Source organism: Euprymna scolopes, chromosome 1, assembly GCF_053919585.1.
Source record: "Euprymna scolopes isolate OS-2025 chromosome 1, ASM5391958v1, whole genome shotgun sequence".
NCBI lineage: Eukaryota > Metazoa > Mollusca > Cephalopoda > Sepiida > Sepiolidae > Euprymna > Euprymna scolopes.
In genome coordinates, this window is record NC_136482.1 from 34,102,169 (window position 1) to 34,120,310 (window position 18,142).

Genomic DNA, 18,142 nt, shown 5'->3' on the forward strand with positions numbered 1-18,142 from the left:
TAGTGTAAAGCTCCCATATATACAAGAGGTATCGTGCACTATCACACATACATATGGGACATGAACAAAAAAAATAAATATATAAAATAAAAATTAAAAAGAAAAATTTAATTTCCAACTAAGTATTCTACTTAGTAAAAGTCAAAAGTAATGCTCTGAAAGAGGGCGTTTGAAGATTGTTCTACCTTACACCATGCTGCTTAGCTGCTGGAAATTTTCACATCGCTGTGGTAGTATTTAATTTCCTCGTTCGGAGACGAGGCAAATTTCTATGTCTATATCGGTTTCTGTTATGAATTCGAACTAACATTTACCTAGATAATTCGCCAGTCGCCCGTCTGGTTATTTTTGCATTCATTTTTAGAGAATTTTCATCAAATTTGCATTGACAAACAGAATTATGCGTTTATATCGAAACAAAGATTGTTTTCTGAAATAAATTCGAAGTAACATTTAACCTTTTTTTAACAAAAAAAGGACGTAAACTCACATTTCGTTGGTTGCTTTAAAAGAGTTTTCCGTCACGAGCGTTCTAAACGTCCTTATTTGGGCTCCTGTCTTGAGTTAAATGCCAGGTCGTTGGTCAGTAGAGGGTTAGGGTCATGAGGGGTAGGGGTGACAGTCCTTTCTAGTACACACATGCCCACATACGCAAACATTCTGCCCGTCTTTGCCAAAAAAGAATAAAAATGAATTCCTCTTTTTTTTCTCAAGTAATAAATATCGCCAGTCGCCCGTCTGGTTATTTTTGCATTCAATTTTAGAGGAATTTCATTAAATTTGCATTGACAAACAGAATTATACGTTTATATCGAAACAAAGACTGCTTGCTGAAATAAATGCGAAGTATTATTATATTATTATTATTATTATTATTATTATTATTATTATTATTATTATTAATAATAATAATAATAATAATATAGATCCAATTCTCTATTGATTATTATATTATACACAATATATAGTAGAACCCCACTCCTGCCGTGGCTCGGTCGTAAAATACGCTCAAATATCATATTTTAATTCGTGTAGATTTTGCATTTAGTATTAGAGAGTCGATACTCTATTGCTTATTATATTCTACCCAATAAATAGTAGTGTTATGGGAACTTATTCATTTACTTATAATGGGATCTTCAAACCATTATAAAACTCAGAGTTAATACTCTCGTGAGGAAATATGAGGACCTTACATAAGACTACAGACTGCTTTACGCAACATTCGAATATACCGACAACCTTTCTTTGTAATTGTTTTCTTATACAATATATTCTTGCTATTTAAACCCGTTGTTTGATTCTTTCTTTATGATCCTTTTCTTAGGCCATAAAAACTGGAGACGAGATTTCTAGAACGCATGGGCAAAAATAGCATATTAATATATATATATATATAATGTATAACATTGATTGTTACGATTGTGTTGAGTTTAAAAAGGTTCGTTTATTTCTTCAAAAACTAGGATACAAAAATACAACATATTCATGGACTAAATTTTGCTATGTAAAACGTATGACTTTACTTTTTTCTGAAACCGTAAAACTCTTAACAGAACTGTTCAGCCCGAAAACCTCGTTATTTCATAAAAGTTAAAAATGCTTGAATTTAACACCAAAAAAGGATGACTAGGAATATTTAACATTTGCATCAATAATCAACATTGACATGATTTTAAACTAGTTGAGTGCTGACGATTTCAATGACTGATATTCGTACAAAAATTGTTATCGGAAAATGACTAAAATTCAACGCAAAGTTTAAACTAAATTAGAATGCGAACCAAACCTTACACTACAAAAGTTGGCGAAACACTACCAACGAGTTTTTAGCGTTGAAAAGATTAAAAAAACATTGAAGAATCCGGCGTCGTGTGCTTGAAAGATACATAAATGATAAAACCTTATTTGTTAGAGAAAAATAGAAAGAAAATTATTCCCTCAACACACAGAAAAGACAATTCATTCAAAATCAAAATAAGTCACTACTAAGTCCATGTTATCAGTTCAGAGCTCTGAATTGGAATAAAGACTGCCTATACTGTAGAGAAAAACTTGCATGACTTGTAACAGAATAGTTAAGCAAGGAACAAATTTTAAAGTTGGGTACGACACACTAGAACAACTAAAAATACAATAAACCAGACGTAAATGCCGGTAAAAATATTCAATGAAAACGTGAACTTTCTGTTACATTTTGGATCAGATTGCATACAGGGAAAAGATAAAATAAATCTACCATACTAAAGTAAAAACCAATTGCACAGTCGTCAAGATCTTTGCTCCACCCAGAAAACACTAGTCACAAATCGAGAATGAAGCTCTTGCTATTATCTTGGAAGTTACAAAGTGCCACCGATATTTACACGAACAATTATTTATACTGCAGATCGACCATAACCTTCTATTGACCTGATTTAGGCAGAATAAAGGTCAATCCATCTACACAGAAAACAAACTACTGATGGGGTACTATTCTGTCAAATTACAGTTTTTTAAAGTTAGCGTACCTCTCTTTTAAGCAGGTCAGAAATGCAGACAGACTTTCAAGATTGGTCTCGAGACAATGTAAACCTCTTGAGGATTTAGTAATTTCTTTCTCACGTGCCGATAGTGAAATTAAAACCATGATGTGTAATACTATCAGAAACCTTCCGGTCGGAAATCAAAATACTAATTTATTAGTGCTACAAAACAAAAAATCACAAATAGAGATCAGCAAATACAGAAGAGGTTTTTATGTGTGATGCTGTCGTACTATAAAGTGAAAGGGTCATCATACTATAAGTATTACTAAAATAAAAAATGAAAGACTTTCATATGGGTCACGCAGGAATAAACAGAATGAAAAGCCGCATGCGTAGTTAAGTATACTGGCCGACGATGGATAAAAACATCAAAAGCATAGTCGGCTCATGCAAGGGTTGTGCTTTGATGCCAAAGGCACCCCCAATCACGTTTAAACCATGACCCAAAACAGAGCAACCTTGGTCTAGAATTCATAGAGATTTCGCGGAGTTACTGGGGTATTGGTATTACCTTATTTTGGTAGACAGCTACAGAAAATGGCCAGAAGTCAGAAACCTACTACAGGAGTAGTTATTAATTATTTCATGCATTATTTGTCCAGTTTGGAGTTGTTGACTACTTAATAAGTGATAGTGGGACTCAATTTACGGACACGGACTTCAATGAATTCTGTGAGACGTTCCAATTTTATCCTGTCATGACCCTCCAGTACCAATCAAACGGACAGGCGGAACGCTTTGTCGAAACGTCGAAACAGGCACGCACAAAAGCAAGCGGCGCGCACAAAAGCATGCGGCATGCCTACAGAAACGTTTTTATCGTTCTATAAGATTAACCTAATCCTAACACACCAGTATTTTAAAAACTGTTCCCAAAGCAAACAAACAAACAAACAAACAAAACAAAAATGAAAAAGACCTCTATTGTGCTTAAGAAACGCTATGATCCAGAAGAAAAAGATTTCTGCAATACACGCCTCTCTGGGAACTAAGCACAATAAATAAAATAATTTGTAACATGGTGTACATTATTCAAAGTCGTAAATTTGCACATAAAATACATCTTAATCAGATAAGAACGCGTCTGTTGGATGATCAAAACTACGCGTCTGACAGAGAATAACAGGTCACTTTCGACATCGAACACCCAAGGCAGTTCCAAAATGCAGCCGATTAGGAAGAAAAAAGAAATTCGTGGATCTTTTTACTATCGATCCAAAAATGTTAAAGATCCAAGGAATTGTTATAGAGACTTTCCCATTCACTCATAGTGGACTCTTCTTATCATTTTAAAACTCGTAAGGAAATATCACGACCTAATGCGAAACTGCAGACAGTCTAACTTAACAATCAATAAATACTAACAACCTTTCTTTGTATGCACTGTCTTGTACAACATATTCTTACTACTTAAACCTGATGTTCGCGGCTTTCTTCACGACCTTAAAGGCAGAGGAGTAGAGATGTTTAAAAGCTTTCTCCTACTGTAAATTTTCCCTACTATCGTATTTTAATTTTGATTTATTTTATTTTATTTTTCTCTTGGCTTTTTATAGTTTTATACTTATTTTTTATATACATTTTTATTCTCCTATATTTAATAACTTTGTATTTCTCATATTTTTACTATTTAGTATTACTCTATAATTCTTATACATTTTTATATTTGTTTATTCCATACTTCTTAGTATTTTTAGCCCCTTATTCTACCATATATCCTATTCACTTAAAAAATCTATATTTCATCCCTTATAATTCATCCCCCACCTTTATTATTTTATGATCGTATTATTCCTAATAACTTATACTTCATTTAAATACTAAGTTACAATTTCCGATACCCCATCTAAGTATACAGACATTTCTTCTTTCATGTAAACCCATTCCATAGCAATAACCCATTAAGACATATGATCAAATAAGCATCTTCTTTCAATTCACTTACCTATATTTTCCTAAGAGTTTAATCACGCATATTGTACACATATATTAAACCCACCAAGGCAGATATGCTATACACTTACCTTCATTATAAAATAAACCTATGCTCATCCTATATCACAGAGTCCAATTTAATTCCCCCACCTCCAAACAGCCTCAATATTTTATCTTTCAATTATTACGCTCCTGATGTAACTATAGCTAGACGTTGCATTCCTATTATGTTACTTAGCATCTTCTCTCATCTTCTGATGAGAATCACTAGGATTCGAAATACCATGGTACAAACAATTCTTACTTATCCTACACCCCTACTTGATGTATCATCCTTGTTGAATAAATAAATCTATATAGACTAGTATATATTTTTATATTATCATTTTCTAATTTTATTGATACTCTCTCTATGTATTCATAAAACAAATAAAAAGCATATATATATAAACATATGTATAGGAATCCACATACAATACTGTTTATACAGTACTATATATATATATATATATATATATATATATATATATATATACTTTTTTATTATCGTTTTATCTATTTGGCTACATATGTTTCCGATGTTGGATCATATTTACAATCCGACAGCTTCGTCAGGCCCTGCAGAAGTGCTTGTTAGTCTGCAAGGCCTGACGAAGCTGTCGCATCGAAAACATGATCCAACATCGGAAACATATGTAGCAAAACAGATAAAACGATACTAAAAAAATTAAACACATATTTGCCCTGCAATAGTATTGAGTACTCTCTTCAAGTTTTTACTAATTACCAGCTTTACCATATATATATATATATATATATATATATATATATATATATATATATATATTAAAGCGAAGTGGGACATTTTTTTAAAACTTTATAATACAAGATCGACTATAATGTAAAAAGAAACTAAAAGTAAGAAAAATAAATATATATGGCAATTAAGCTACACAGGGGAAAAAAAACACTATAAAAATTTTTTCTATTTTAGTAATACTTATAGTATGTTTTTTTATTTATTTGTAACGTTTTTAAACAGGCGCCACCAGGTTAATTTCTACGCGGTGTTTTTTGCCCCTCATAGAAATTACTTCATGCCAACATTACTTCATTCCGACATTTACTTCTGAAGACAGTCGGCGAAAAGTACTTCAAGTTTCTTCACAGTTCCCCCTTTTCTTTTCTATTTATCCCCCTTTTAGTTGATCTTCTTCCTTTTCAATTTATTTTTCTTACTTTTAGTCGATCCTGTTTCTTTTTACATTATAGTCGATCTTTTTTTATAAGGTTTTAAAAAAAATGCACCACTTCGCTTTTAAACTATTACAATTCTGTTGTATTTCGAATTCAATATATATATATATATATATATATATATATATATATATATATATATGTGTGTGTGTGTGTGTGTGTATATATATATGTATATAATATATATATATATATATATATATATGTATGTATAAGCCTGATGAATCCTAGCGTGGATGAAACGCAAAATATTCTGTGTAGCTTAATTGCCATATATATTTTAAAACTTACTATATATATATATATATATATATATATATATATATATATATATAAAGAGAGAGAGAGAGACAGAGAGGAGAGAGAAAGAGATGTACATAAAGATATTTTGATATGAATAACATATACAATATCTCATAATATGAAATGTCATGGAGACATTTATAGTTAAATTACTTCTAAAAGACTTACATACACTATTTAAGAGCTGCGTGTACTTTTCTATGAATTTATTTCGAATTAAAACTATATTACAACAACTTATTGCGTATACGTAAATCTGATAAATGTACATTGACTTATTTTTTTAATCTATTTTTAATCGAGTATTTATTGAAATAAAAGAAAAATAATTAAAAAAAAAACAACTTAAAAGGATTATTCTTTTAATCCTACTAAAATATATAAACATGACAATATTTAATTTATTTTTCTCTAAACCGGCGATGTTAACACCCTGGCAACGTCGGATAAATATAACCAGTCTGTTGTTTTTTTGTTTTGTTTTTTTTTTGTAAACCTCCATTGATTGTATGTATTTAATTGAGGTTATTTTTTATTATTATTGTAACCATGACAGGAAATGTGAAATATTTATTTTGTGTTCCCTGTGCATTTGCATCCATGCATATATTTCTTCATGGCCATTCCCACCTTTTCCTTCTTTCTTTTTTTTTTAAACTCTACTCTCACACGCGCATGCATTACTAACATTTTCATTGATTTTCTTTTCTTTTCTTTTTATTTCACTTTAATTAGATCTATACAAAAATATACTCGTACGAGCCTATGTGTAGCCATGCGGAGATGATTTAATTGGGTCTCGAATAGTATGTTATTTGTTTTAATGTCAAGTTGACCTGACGCACCAATTTGCAGACAGCCCGTAAACGCCTACGGTTAATAAATAAATATGTTTATTGAACAAAAATTCGGCGCTTGTCTGGTCTTTTCACTGCTAGATTTTAAATGTTAACATTACAATGCTGAATGTAGGTGATTTCTATTATTTTAATATATATATATATATATATATATATATATATATATATATATATATATATATATTTCCATCGAAGATCAGACAAGGGAGAATGGGGTGGGTCTGGTGGTCTCCCTCCTTCTGCAGCCTCGGACTCTGCTATTGGCCAGCATTTGGTTGACAACCCGTGCTGTGCCGATAGATATAAAATAGAATGGTTCGAGGTGCTACATAGAGCGGACTCCAGAAACCATTTAAAGATTTTGGAGTCTGTCTCTATTGCGGCGCGTCAACCTTTTTTGTGCCGGCAAAAGGAAACATCCAACGCATTGTTTCTCTTTGGGGAACTTTGAATCTTTTCTCCCGTTTTTTTCCCTCTGTGTGCCAATATTTTAATCGTTTTTAAACGTTAATAAATTTATTTTAGTGTTCCCGTACTTTTGGCACATTCAATAAGTTCCCCATTAAAACTATTTATTTTCGACATAATATTATTTTGTACGCTATCGATTTTATCCTCATGAGATGATAGCCGAAATAGCACTTGAGAAACTTCCGCTTATTATTAAATATATATATATATGTGTGTGTGTGTGTGTGTGTGTGTGTGTGTGTGTGTGTGTGTGTGTGTGTGTGTGTGTGTGTGGAGAAATGCGTGACTTACCTGGATAGACCACGTGCGGGTCGGTCACCGAAAATAAATAAAAAGAAAGAAAAGAAACGGTCAAGATTCTTATTTATAGAGTAGTGATCACGTGAGTTAGAAGAATATGCAAATAGAGGTGAACAATTTTGCGATATAAAAAGCCTGTGTTGTTAAGAGGCGGGGTAGACTGTTGGCAGAAGTCAGTGCTGTCAGACGTGCTTTAGAGTTTTGTTATTATATGCTGTGCTCGATTGTTGGGAGAGAGAAAAGAGAAGAGGAGGAACCAAGAAGACATTCTGCAGGTACTTTGATACAACGGGGGCGCAATTCAACAATCAACCATTTCCTTTGGTTTAAGAACACAAAGGAATCGAGATACTTGACTTTGTATTGGTTTTAAGCTATTTCGGCGCTTGGTGTGCGGTGACTAACAATTGACAGATTCGACATTCGCTTAATACCCGAGTTCGACGGATCTACCACTGGACCGGCTGTCGTCGAATGGATTGAGAAGGCAGAGAAAATCTGTAAACTGTGCAAAATTAAAGAACCAGCCACAGTTATCCCTTTGAGGCTAACCGGAGGGGCCTATGCAGTCTACCAACAACTCGGGGATGAACCAGACTGGGATGAAATCAAGCAGAGCCTGTATACAGCGTTTGGTACATATCCATTTGTTGCGTGGCAATACTTCACGAGCCGGAGACTTCAACCCAAGGAAACAGTCGACGTGTACCTAGCCGACCTGCGAAAATTATCTGTACCGTTTGGTGGGGTTAACGATAAAATATTAAGCTGTGCTTTTTTGGTAGGCCTACCCGAGGAGGTCAGTAAACTGTTGCGGGCATCATCAAGAATCGATGAATTGTCAACTGATGAGTTATTGGCCCGAGCTCGAAACATCGGTAAGGAACAGGAACCAATTGCAGCAGCAGCTCGTTTTCGACATAGAGGCAATGTGGACTCTCTTCCAGATAGTAATAAGCATGCCAGCCACCCCAGTGTGCTATAAATGTGGGGAGGCCAATCATTTTGCTAAAGAGTGCCGGAGTGATAGGAGAGGTGTATATGCACAATCAAAGAGACCAGTGCAATGCTATCGCTGCAATAAGTTTGGGCACATATCTCGCAACTGTTCGGGAAACGAAGTTGGGGCAAGGTACTATCGCTACCCTTTCCCCCTGCCAACCAATAAACAGAGGACTGCATATTTTGTCCGAAGAGTATGCCCTGCAACTACAAAAGCATCAGTGAAAGCAGCCATACGTTCGTGTGAAGAGTGTCAGAGAATTGATCCGGCACCATCCCAATGGCAAAAAGGGAAGCTTGAGGTGGAGGGCAACTGGCAGCGAGTAGGGATGGACATAACACATTATGGGGACAAACATTTTTTGACCATGACGGATTGTGGCCCGACGCGTTTCACAATATGGCGCCTGTTGACACGACAGGATGCAGCCAGCATTATACAACAGTTGAGAGCCGTCTTTTTTGAACGTGGTGCCCCGATTGAAATTCTGACTGATAATGCCGCCACATTTCGATGTCAAGAATTTCAGAAATTCGTGCACGAATGGGGGATTAAAATGCATTATCGATGTGCATATTATCCCGAGGGTAATGGTATAGCAGAACGGTGTCACCGCACCATCAAAAGAATTGCAGCCAGGACGCAGTGCTCTATTCCAGAAGCTGTGTACTGGTATAATATAACACCCAAGGACAATGCAACACCAGCAACTGCACCAGCAAATGGGATTTACCAATATGAACAGCATGTGAAAGGAGTTGATGCCATACCATCAGTGGTGAGTGTTGTCAATACACCATATCAGGTGGGAGACCTTGTTTGGATAAAACCCCCGAATGCTGGGTGCACTACGAAATTTTTCCGGGGAAAAATAGACGAAATCATAAGTCCTCAGACCATGTTGATTGGTGGCATACCACGTCACGTAAAAGATATCCGCCCTTGTTATACCTCTTCTGATTCTGAGGACGATGAGGAGGATCACACACCGTTCAGAGATGATCTTGATCACTTACTGCCCCTTCAGGTGAGCATAGAAACACCACCAACAGAACCAGACGAGGGAATGATGGGACATACCGATGACAATAGTAATGAGAGCGATGGACACAAGGAAGTAATGCCTCATCGAAATACTTGACAGAGACGAATGCTGCCCACCCCCCGTGATTGCGAAACCCCGCGAGAAGGGATGATGGAGCACACCGAGGAGATGACGCCTCCGATTCTTCGGAGAAGTACCCGACAAAGACGGATACTGCCCCCCTGCCCTGATTGTGAGACACCGCCTATGGAACCACGAGACGGGATAATGGAACAGACTGGTAGTAATGATGGTGGTAATGAAGAAAACAGCAATGAGGAAGTGCTGCCCCCGATTCTTCGAAGGAGTACCCGCCAACGACGATTGCCCGCATGTCCTGTTTGTGATCATGAGATCAGGGGGGAGTGTGGAGAAATGCGTGACTTACCTGGATAGACCACGTGCGGGTCGGTCACCGAAAATAAATAAAAAGAAAGAAAAGAAACGGTCAAGACTCTTATTTATAGAGTAGTGATCACGTGAGTTAGAAGAATATGCAAATAGAGGTGAACGATTTTGCGATATAAAAAGCCTGTGTTGTTAAGAGGCGGGGTAGACTGTTGGCAGAAGTCAGTGCTGTCAGACGTGCTTTAGAGTTTTGTTATTATATGCTGTGCTCGATTGTTGGGAGAGAGAGAAGAGGAGGAACCAAGGAGACATTCTGCAGGTACTTTGATACAACGGGGGCGCAATTCAACAATCAACAATTTCCTTTGGCTTAAGAACACAAAGGAATCGAGATACTTGACTTTGTGTTGGTTTTAATATATATATATATATATATATATATATATATATGTAATAAAATAGATAGAATGCATGATATATAATAAAATGAAATGCTGTTAAGAAAAGATGTGTGAAAAAAGACAAAGGGAAAAACAAATTAAACACCTGAAAAAATGATGAAAAATTAAATCTTTACCGGTTTCATTCGTTTGAACAAATCGCGTAGAACTCTCATATATAGTGATTTTTTTAAGTGTCTAATTTGTTTTCCTTTAGTCTCTTTACTCACACACACAGTTTGCTCTTGATAAACAATCATGTGATACCACGCTTTGAATAGTAAGAAATCATTGTATCAATACTGGATGACGTCATTATTCCAACCTGAGGCATAAAAATTATTCAGGCATATAGAAAGGATAAAGGAAGGAATATGCAGACACAAGTCATCCGTAATATTTAATGGAATACATTCATACTTCGGTTCATAAACTGGAACAATTCGGATTTCGAACAAAAGATTAAAAAAAAAGTGGAAATACTTCAGTTTTCAAACAAACTTACAATATATAATTGGTTAGTCTCCTGTTTGAAAGCGTTGGTAAATATGAAATCAAATAGAACACATATATAAAATACGTTTTGAAGCTATCCAACGCAAAAAATAATAAATAATTTTAAATAATGTTTATCAATATATTTCGGCGAAAAAACTCGCTTTGTCAAGATATATTTGTTTTTCTTACGTCTCATAATGGTACTTTTACGCGTCCGTTTAGTTCTTGTTCAACGTTTTTTTTTTATAGTCCAGGAATGCACATGGCGTGTGCAAAAGAATAATTGCTTCGTTTCCTGTTTGAAAGCGTTGGTAAATAGGAAATAAAATAGAAGAAAAAATATATCGAGTTTCTTGGCCGAAATATATCGCTAAACATTATATTAAATTGTTTATTATTTGTGCATTGGATGGCTTCAAAATGTATTTTATATACGTATTTTATTTGATTTCCTATTTACGAACGCTTTCAAACAGGAAACTAACCAATTATTCTTTTAGTACACGCCGTTTTGGAAATCCATTATTCATTAAATTTTGAATTTTACTTTAGACACTTTCTTCCTACTGCTGTTAACATTATTATTAAAAATTATTATTATCAGTTATCATAAATATCACAGCCAACAGCATGTTTATTACCCATTACCTACTATTTTTAATCATCATTATCACAATATGAGTAAATATCCAAGCATGGAGATAAATTAATTATACATTTTTTTTAAAATTTTATCATTATTATTATTGCTATACAACTTTTAAAGCTTCGCGTAGTACATAAGTAAAAAAAAAACTATGAGAGGTGGGAGTAAGAGTAGTGGAGTGGGCAGGTATGGGAGACGAATGAGAAGGAGAAGGACATGCCTTAGAATCACCACCAATAAATCATTTATGGTTTCCCTTTTCATTCTTCCTCTCTCCTTTCTTTCTTCCTTTTTTCTCTTCCTCTTTTCTCTCTTGTGTCTTTTCCTTTTCTTCTTTATGTCTTAACCTCTTCACTGATGTGTATAGAGATGGCATTGGTGACACGGAGATATACAAGAGGGAAACGTAAGTCTTGCATTATCTGACCACATAAAATTCTAGTCAAATAAAAAGCATTTTTTAACTGAATAACCCCGATTAAATCTGAAACCCATTTTAGCGTAGATATGTCAAATCCACATTCCCCTGCTGTTTGAACCTATACACACTAGTATGTTTAAGATTTAGGGTGGCCATCACACTCAGACGAATACTTTTCTTTCTAGTTTTGTATCACCTCTACATCTATCCTTAACCCCCCACCATTTCTCACTTATTCCTATACCTAAACACAGATTCAAATCTGCGACCCTCTTGGTTCTTATTTACAAAGTACCAAATCTTATTTTTCAGAACATTTAACAAAACCTCCTGATATTAACTTCCTGTGACGAGAAAGACCTGATATTTTCATTGCAAACTTTGCTTACGTATAAGTGTTATCGCCTGAAGACGTCTCTAATTACTGGAAGCTAGCTGACCGAAACATGCTCAGAATGTGTAGCAACATATTACTGCTTATGCAAAAACAATAAAGCGTGTATATATATATATATATATATATATATATATATATATTATAACTAATTAAGGTAGAGAGAGAGGGTAGGGGAAGGGAGAGAGAAAGAAAGGGAGAGAGATATACAGGGAGAAAGAGAAAGAAAAGGAGATAAGAGATGGGAAAGAAAATGGGAGGAAAAGAGAAGAGAAAAGGGGAAGAGAGAGAGAGAGAGAGAGTGCAAAGAAAGTAAAAGAAATTTATTTTGTTTGCGCATTTGACATATATAGAAATATTAATATCAATAATAATAAAGAAAGACAGCTTTTAACACAAATGCAAAAGATATAAAACAGTATTGTGAAACAGGGTCATTGGTTATAGCAAAATGAAGCCATTATATAAAAAATAAAAATTAATAGTTACTTAATAAAATGTAATTTTAAAAAACTAATATTCAAATTAGTCAGCCTTTGATTAGTATCGCATATACATTTGCAGTAATTTAAAAAATGGTGCGTCTATTATGTAAAATTAAATCTACTTCAATATATTTTTTAATTTAACATTAGTGTGAGATATTGACCGAACTTTTGCATTAATTTTATTTTATTTCAGTTGAAAATCTCAGAAATAAAGGGACCCTTTCTTGGGACTAAAATTTGGTCTCACTGATGGGTTTAATCTCTTATCACTTTGATTTTGCGGTAGATGGGTCATTCTACCGGATGGCAGACATTCATCAATTATTTCAGTCATTCTCACCGAAAAATCTTTTAAAGATTCTAATCATTCTTTTGAGAGCAATTGTTTGTATTTATCTTGCATTTGGTTAACCACATATATAACCAGATCGTTTTTGAAATCTTTATTCATAAGTCTGCTTGCTCCTATAACTACGATGGAGATTCCAGTTTCTATGATGGAGATTCCAGTTTCTATGATGGAGATTCCAGTTTCTAAGATTCCAGTTTCTTTTTATATCATACGTAAGACTTTGGTATTTCGTTATCTTCTCCCTCTCAGCTTTGTTAAGACCGGAATCATTAGGGACAATTACTTCGATTAGAGTTGCTACATACTCCTTCTTGTTCCATATCACTATATCAGGCTTAATAGCCCCGTATGTCAGGTATGTAGCTGTAGGAATGTCATTGTCATAATGGATGTTGTATGGCTTATTTTTAACTGTTCTTTCTGGTATGCTTGATATCCAAGACTTGCTACTACACTAGATATCCAGCTTTTTATAGATTTCCAGTGGAGATATTTACACACTCCATTGTGTTGTGCTGCATAATAGCCGTCTTCAAACATAACTTTACAACTAGATGTTAGGTGGCTCACACTCTCTAATTCTGTGAGGTGAACTTGCACTTGTTCTTATTGAAACCACTTTTTATTTTTTAAAGCATTAGTTATGAACCCTTGGGCAGCCATTATCTTTTTCTCCTGCTCATGGTGAAGCGATTCTTCTTTCAGCCACTCTAGAGCCTTCCTAGTATATTATTGTGATAATTCATCCAGGAAATACTTGTCATGTTGGCCCATTATTCCGGCTTTCTGCAATAGAAGGTCTCCGTGTATTTTACCGCCTCGACTCTTCTATTTCTGTTTCTGGCTTATTTTCTGTGTCTGTCTGATTTGTAAGATAGTGTTGTCGAAAATGGTTTTTCAAATTTTGTGATTGAAGTATGTCTACGAACTTTTATTTTTGTGTGTTCATATACCATCTTACGGTTTGGATTCTTGAAGCTCATCAAATATTTCTCAATACTCACAATACAGTCTCGGTGTTGGTGGTCAATTTTTGAGAAACTCATACCACCTGCTCCTTTAGGTAGATGCAGTTTTGCTAGACACTAGTTCCTGTACATTACTCGGTATAGTGTCAGCATTTTTATTGTTTTAATGTCTAATCTATTAATGTCCTTTTGTGGCCAGTCAATAATGCGAAAGTTTTGTGTTACTACTGGCATAACAAGCTGGTTAATGGCAATTACTTTGTTTTTATTTCTAAGCTGTGTTTTGATAATTTTTTCGTATACAGCGTAGATATTCTTTGCCTATTTTTCGCTCATTCTGCCATGTTGAATTGAGTCATTTATTTTTATGCGAAAGTATTTTTACTGTTTCTGTTCTTCTAGATGTTTGATGTTAATACACTCGTCAACTTGTACGTTTTCCATTTAAATTTTCTTCCTGTGTGTACGTGTTTTTTTGTTTGTTTGTGTGTGTGTGTGTGTGTGTGTGTGTGTGTGTGTGTGTGTGTGTGTGTGTGTGTGTGTGTGTGTTGAAACACTCACTGGGCTAAAATATCTTCATTAGTATGTGTTATGTCTATTTTGTGAACAAATCGCTACGCTTGCAAACGATTGCTTTAAAAGTATTTTTTCATATACATAGCTACAGAGCTGTTCCTGAAGATGTTATCGTTGGAAGCTTGACTCCAGATATGGCTGATACGGTAACAGAATCCTGGCCTGCTCTTGTATACAAAGAAAAAAAGTTGGCTCTTATAAGATATTTAATCACGAATTATCAAACTGTGTGTTTGTATAATCTGAAGGGCGCACCGGTCGCTTATGAACTGCAACAGAAATACGGTGGATTAGGGATGCTGTTTGTCAAGCCGGCGTACCGAAAACGAGGCTTAGGTAAACTGATCACGGACCTCCTTCTACAAAAATGTGCTGACCATGGATATCCACCGTTTGTCTTAATTACTGCCGAAAACGAAGAATCAGGCAAACTCCATACTGATGTCGGATTTCAGAAGAACGATATTATTTTTTTATGGTCAAAGGTTGTCCCAAAAGAAATGTGAAATGATACGATAGGAGAGTGTCTGTTTTTATTTTTTTTATTTTTATAGTATTAAACATTGTATGATTAAATGTAAGCATTTTCAAACTTGGGAATGTTTATGTAGAACTCAAGAAGCTGTATGGAATTTCGAACAGAACCTTGATGAAACAGATCTAATTCAGTCTTTTGGGGTTGAAGGTTCAATCTTAAGTACAGGCGATACTAAAAATACACTTAAGAATTATTTAAGACTAACATCCAGTTATGACTGACGGAACAAAAACAACGTAACCCGTCAATTAAATAAAGTGTTATGTTCGTAATTCCGTGTTGATTCTCGAGTTTTACATAAACATTCCAATATCCGATAAAACGCACCTGAAAAAATTGAAGGTTATATCGGCCGAAACGTTGTGAGAACAAAATTAGAACAAAAATCTAAATAATATAAGTTATCAATCTGTATCTAAAAAAATCCCGAAACATAATAGTCTGATTTTAGTTGTTATATTCACAAGGGTTCGGCCGATATAACCTCCGACCTTCTTCTGATGAATCATTTCGAACTTGGAAATCTAATAGTCTAACTTCAAAACTTATATAGAAATTTTAGCTGAAACTGCTATTTAATCTCCGAGGGTAGATTATTCTTATTCCATCTGCAATGATCAGGTAGAAGTTATAATTTTTATATTATTCTTAATTGCTAGCAGGGAGACCCAACTTTGCTCGATATTGAATGATGATCAACGAACGTTCCCCACTTCCAATAGTTTTATTGTCATCGAAATTGTTGAAACGCCCATTTTTCAATCAAATCGATTGATTGGCTGCTCTAGTTGGGAACCCACCGCAATGCACTCGGAGAAAGCTTCACATATCTCCTTGCAGTGACTTAATCCACAAGACATGTTTGCCTACTTTGCACAGTAGAGAACGTACTGTTTATTTTATTAAATCATTTTTAAATAATGGCCTGAATTAAAGTTTAAAATGCCAAAGTCAATTATCATGGTTCAATTGTGCTCTAAACAAAAACATTAATTTCTAATGCGCCCCTGTCTTATCAAAGAATATACTGTTGATGTTATACGTCGGTTCCTTATGCTTTTCTGGTGATACAATTTCGTAAATGCACGTTTGATGTTTGGTTGTATAAGGGTATTTACTCTGGTCAAAATCAGACTGTTCTTTATTTAATCAGATTTGTTCGACTACCTATTTTAGATACTTATCGAAGGCATTCCCATACAATGCGTATCTAAGAACACTCCCAGGCACATAAAGTACATTTGTGTGAAATTAAAAAAAAACTTGGCATAATCATTTCGGTGCCCATAGGGAACGAACGCACACACACATAAAATACCCAATTCTAAAAACCGTAAAATTACCCAAATCAAATCAGCCACACACACACACAAACACACACACACACACACACACACGCAAACAGATTGTGGCTTGTAGTAAGGATTGTGTATATCGAAAACATCAGTGTTTGAAATTCTCAAAGAATGTGAACTGAAATGCTACCGTCGAATAAACTGTAACCTCCTCACTAAGCGACACCAGGAAATGCATGAAAACAAGTCGCTTGCTCGTATTGCTCGTTTGGAACCAGAGTTTGCTTGGAGAACAGTATGGTTTTCGGACGAAGCAAGATTCTCTTTGCAACCCGCCTTTGAGCAGACAAAACGATCGCATTTACCGAGAAGTGCATGTAAAAACTGACATACCTGAGGAAGATCTGCTTGTGGAATTTGACAATATGTATCTGTTCTTTGTTATGCTGCTGTTTCATAGTATGGCAAAACGAAGCTTCGATTTCTTGAAGGATATTTTCAGTCCTGAAGGCAGGAAGAAAAAAAAACAGTCAACCAGCAAGTTTATTGTGAAGAGATGTGTCCACAGATGTTTAGCGATATACGAAATGTAATGAATAACGAAACATGGACATGGCAGCAGGATGGTGCCAAGGCTCACACGGCAAGGGCTTCAATTCAGTTTCTTCGGCAATCTACTCCTTATTTCCATGCACCGGAAGATTGGCCCTCAAAAAGTTCCGACTTAAATGTCATGGATTACTGTGCTTGGAACTTGTTATTAACAGAGACGCAGAGCTGTCGACGTAACATACACTCTATTTATGACTTGAAAACGTGCTTGGCAACAGCTTAGAATGATATCCCACAAGTCACCCTTCAAAACGCCACGCGAGCTTGGATTCTAGGTTAAGACGTTGCAGTGAAATGCACGGACGACATTTTGAGTATCTATGAGTATAATATAACATTTGTCTTTAAAGAAATTTGTAAATCGTTGTTTGACAAATTTCCCGCTTTTTCTAGCGACACCCCTGTAGTATCTATAAAAAAGACTGAGACTAACAACATAACGTCTGTGAGAGAGACGTTGCAAAGAAGAAGAAAAGGTGAACCAATCAAATTAGAGAAACGTTTCTGAACCTTTTCAATAACCCTCAAATGGGACAGAGATTTATAAGTCCAAATATGACAACAGTACTCCATACATTAACCGATAGTAGATTTTTTTTAGAAATAGACGTATGTTCAGTTAAAGATTCTGTAGAGGTTTCCATGTTCGACTATTAAATTTCAAAGTTTGAAAAGATGTACCTGAAGAAGCTCATGAGCTTTTTTTTGCTTTTTTTTAATTAATTTTTTTTTTTTTTTTTTTTTTTTTACAAAAGAATGACAGCTTATCAAGACGAAAATTACACTCGAGTATAAGAGTTATTATTAATTTATTTATTGCGGACT

The 18,142-nt window shown here is 34.9% G+C and overlaps 1 protein-coding gene across 2 annotated transcripts in view; it reads left to right on the forward strand.

Moving 5' to 3' along the window:
- LOC145293167 (glycine N-acyltransferase-like protein 3) overlaps positions 1-18,142 on the forward strand; it is a 90,422-nt gene that overhangs the window by 54,581 nt on the left and 17,699 nt on the right. The window contains exon 5 of one of the 2 annotated variants that reach the window (XM_080139748.1): positions 14,958-15,384. The exons of the other annotated variant lie outside the window; for it this stretch is intronic. Coding sequence (XP_079995874.1) covers positions 14,958-15,378 — 421 coding nt within the window. The 3' untranslated portion in view covers positions 15,379-15,384. Of the gene's footprint in view, positions 1-14,957; positions 15,385-18,142 lie in introns of those variants that run through there. 2 annotated transcript variants of the gene reach the window in all.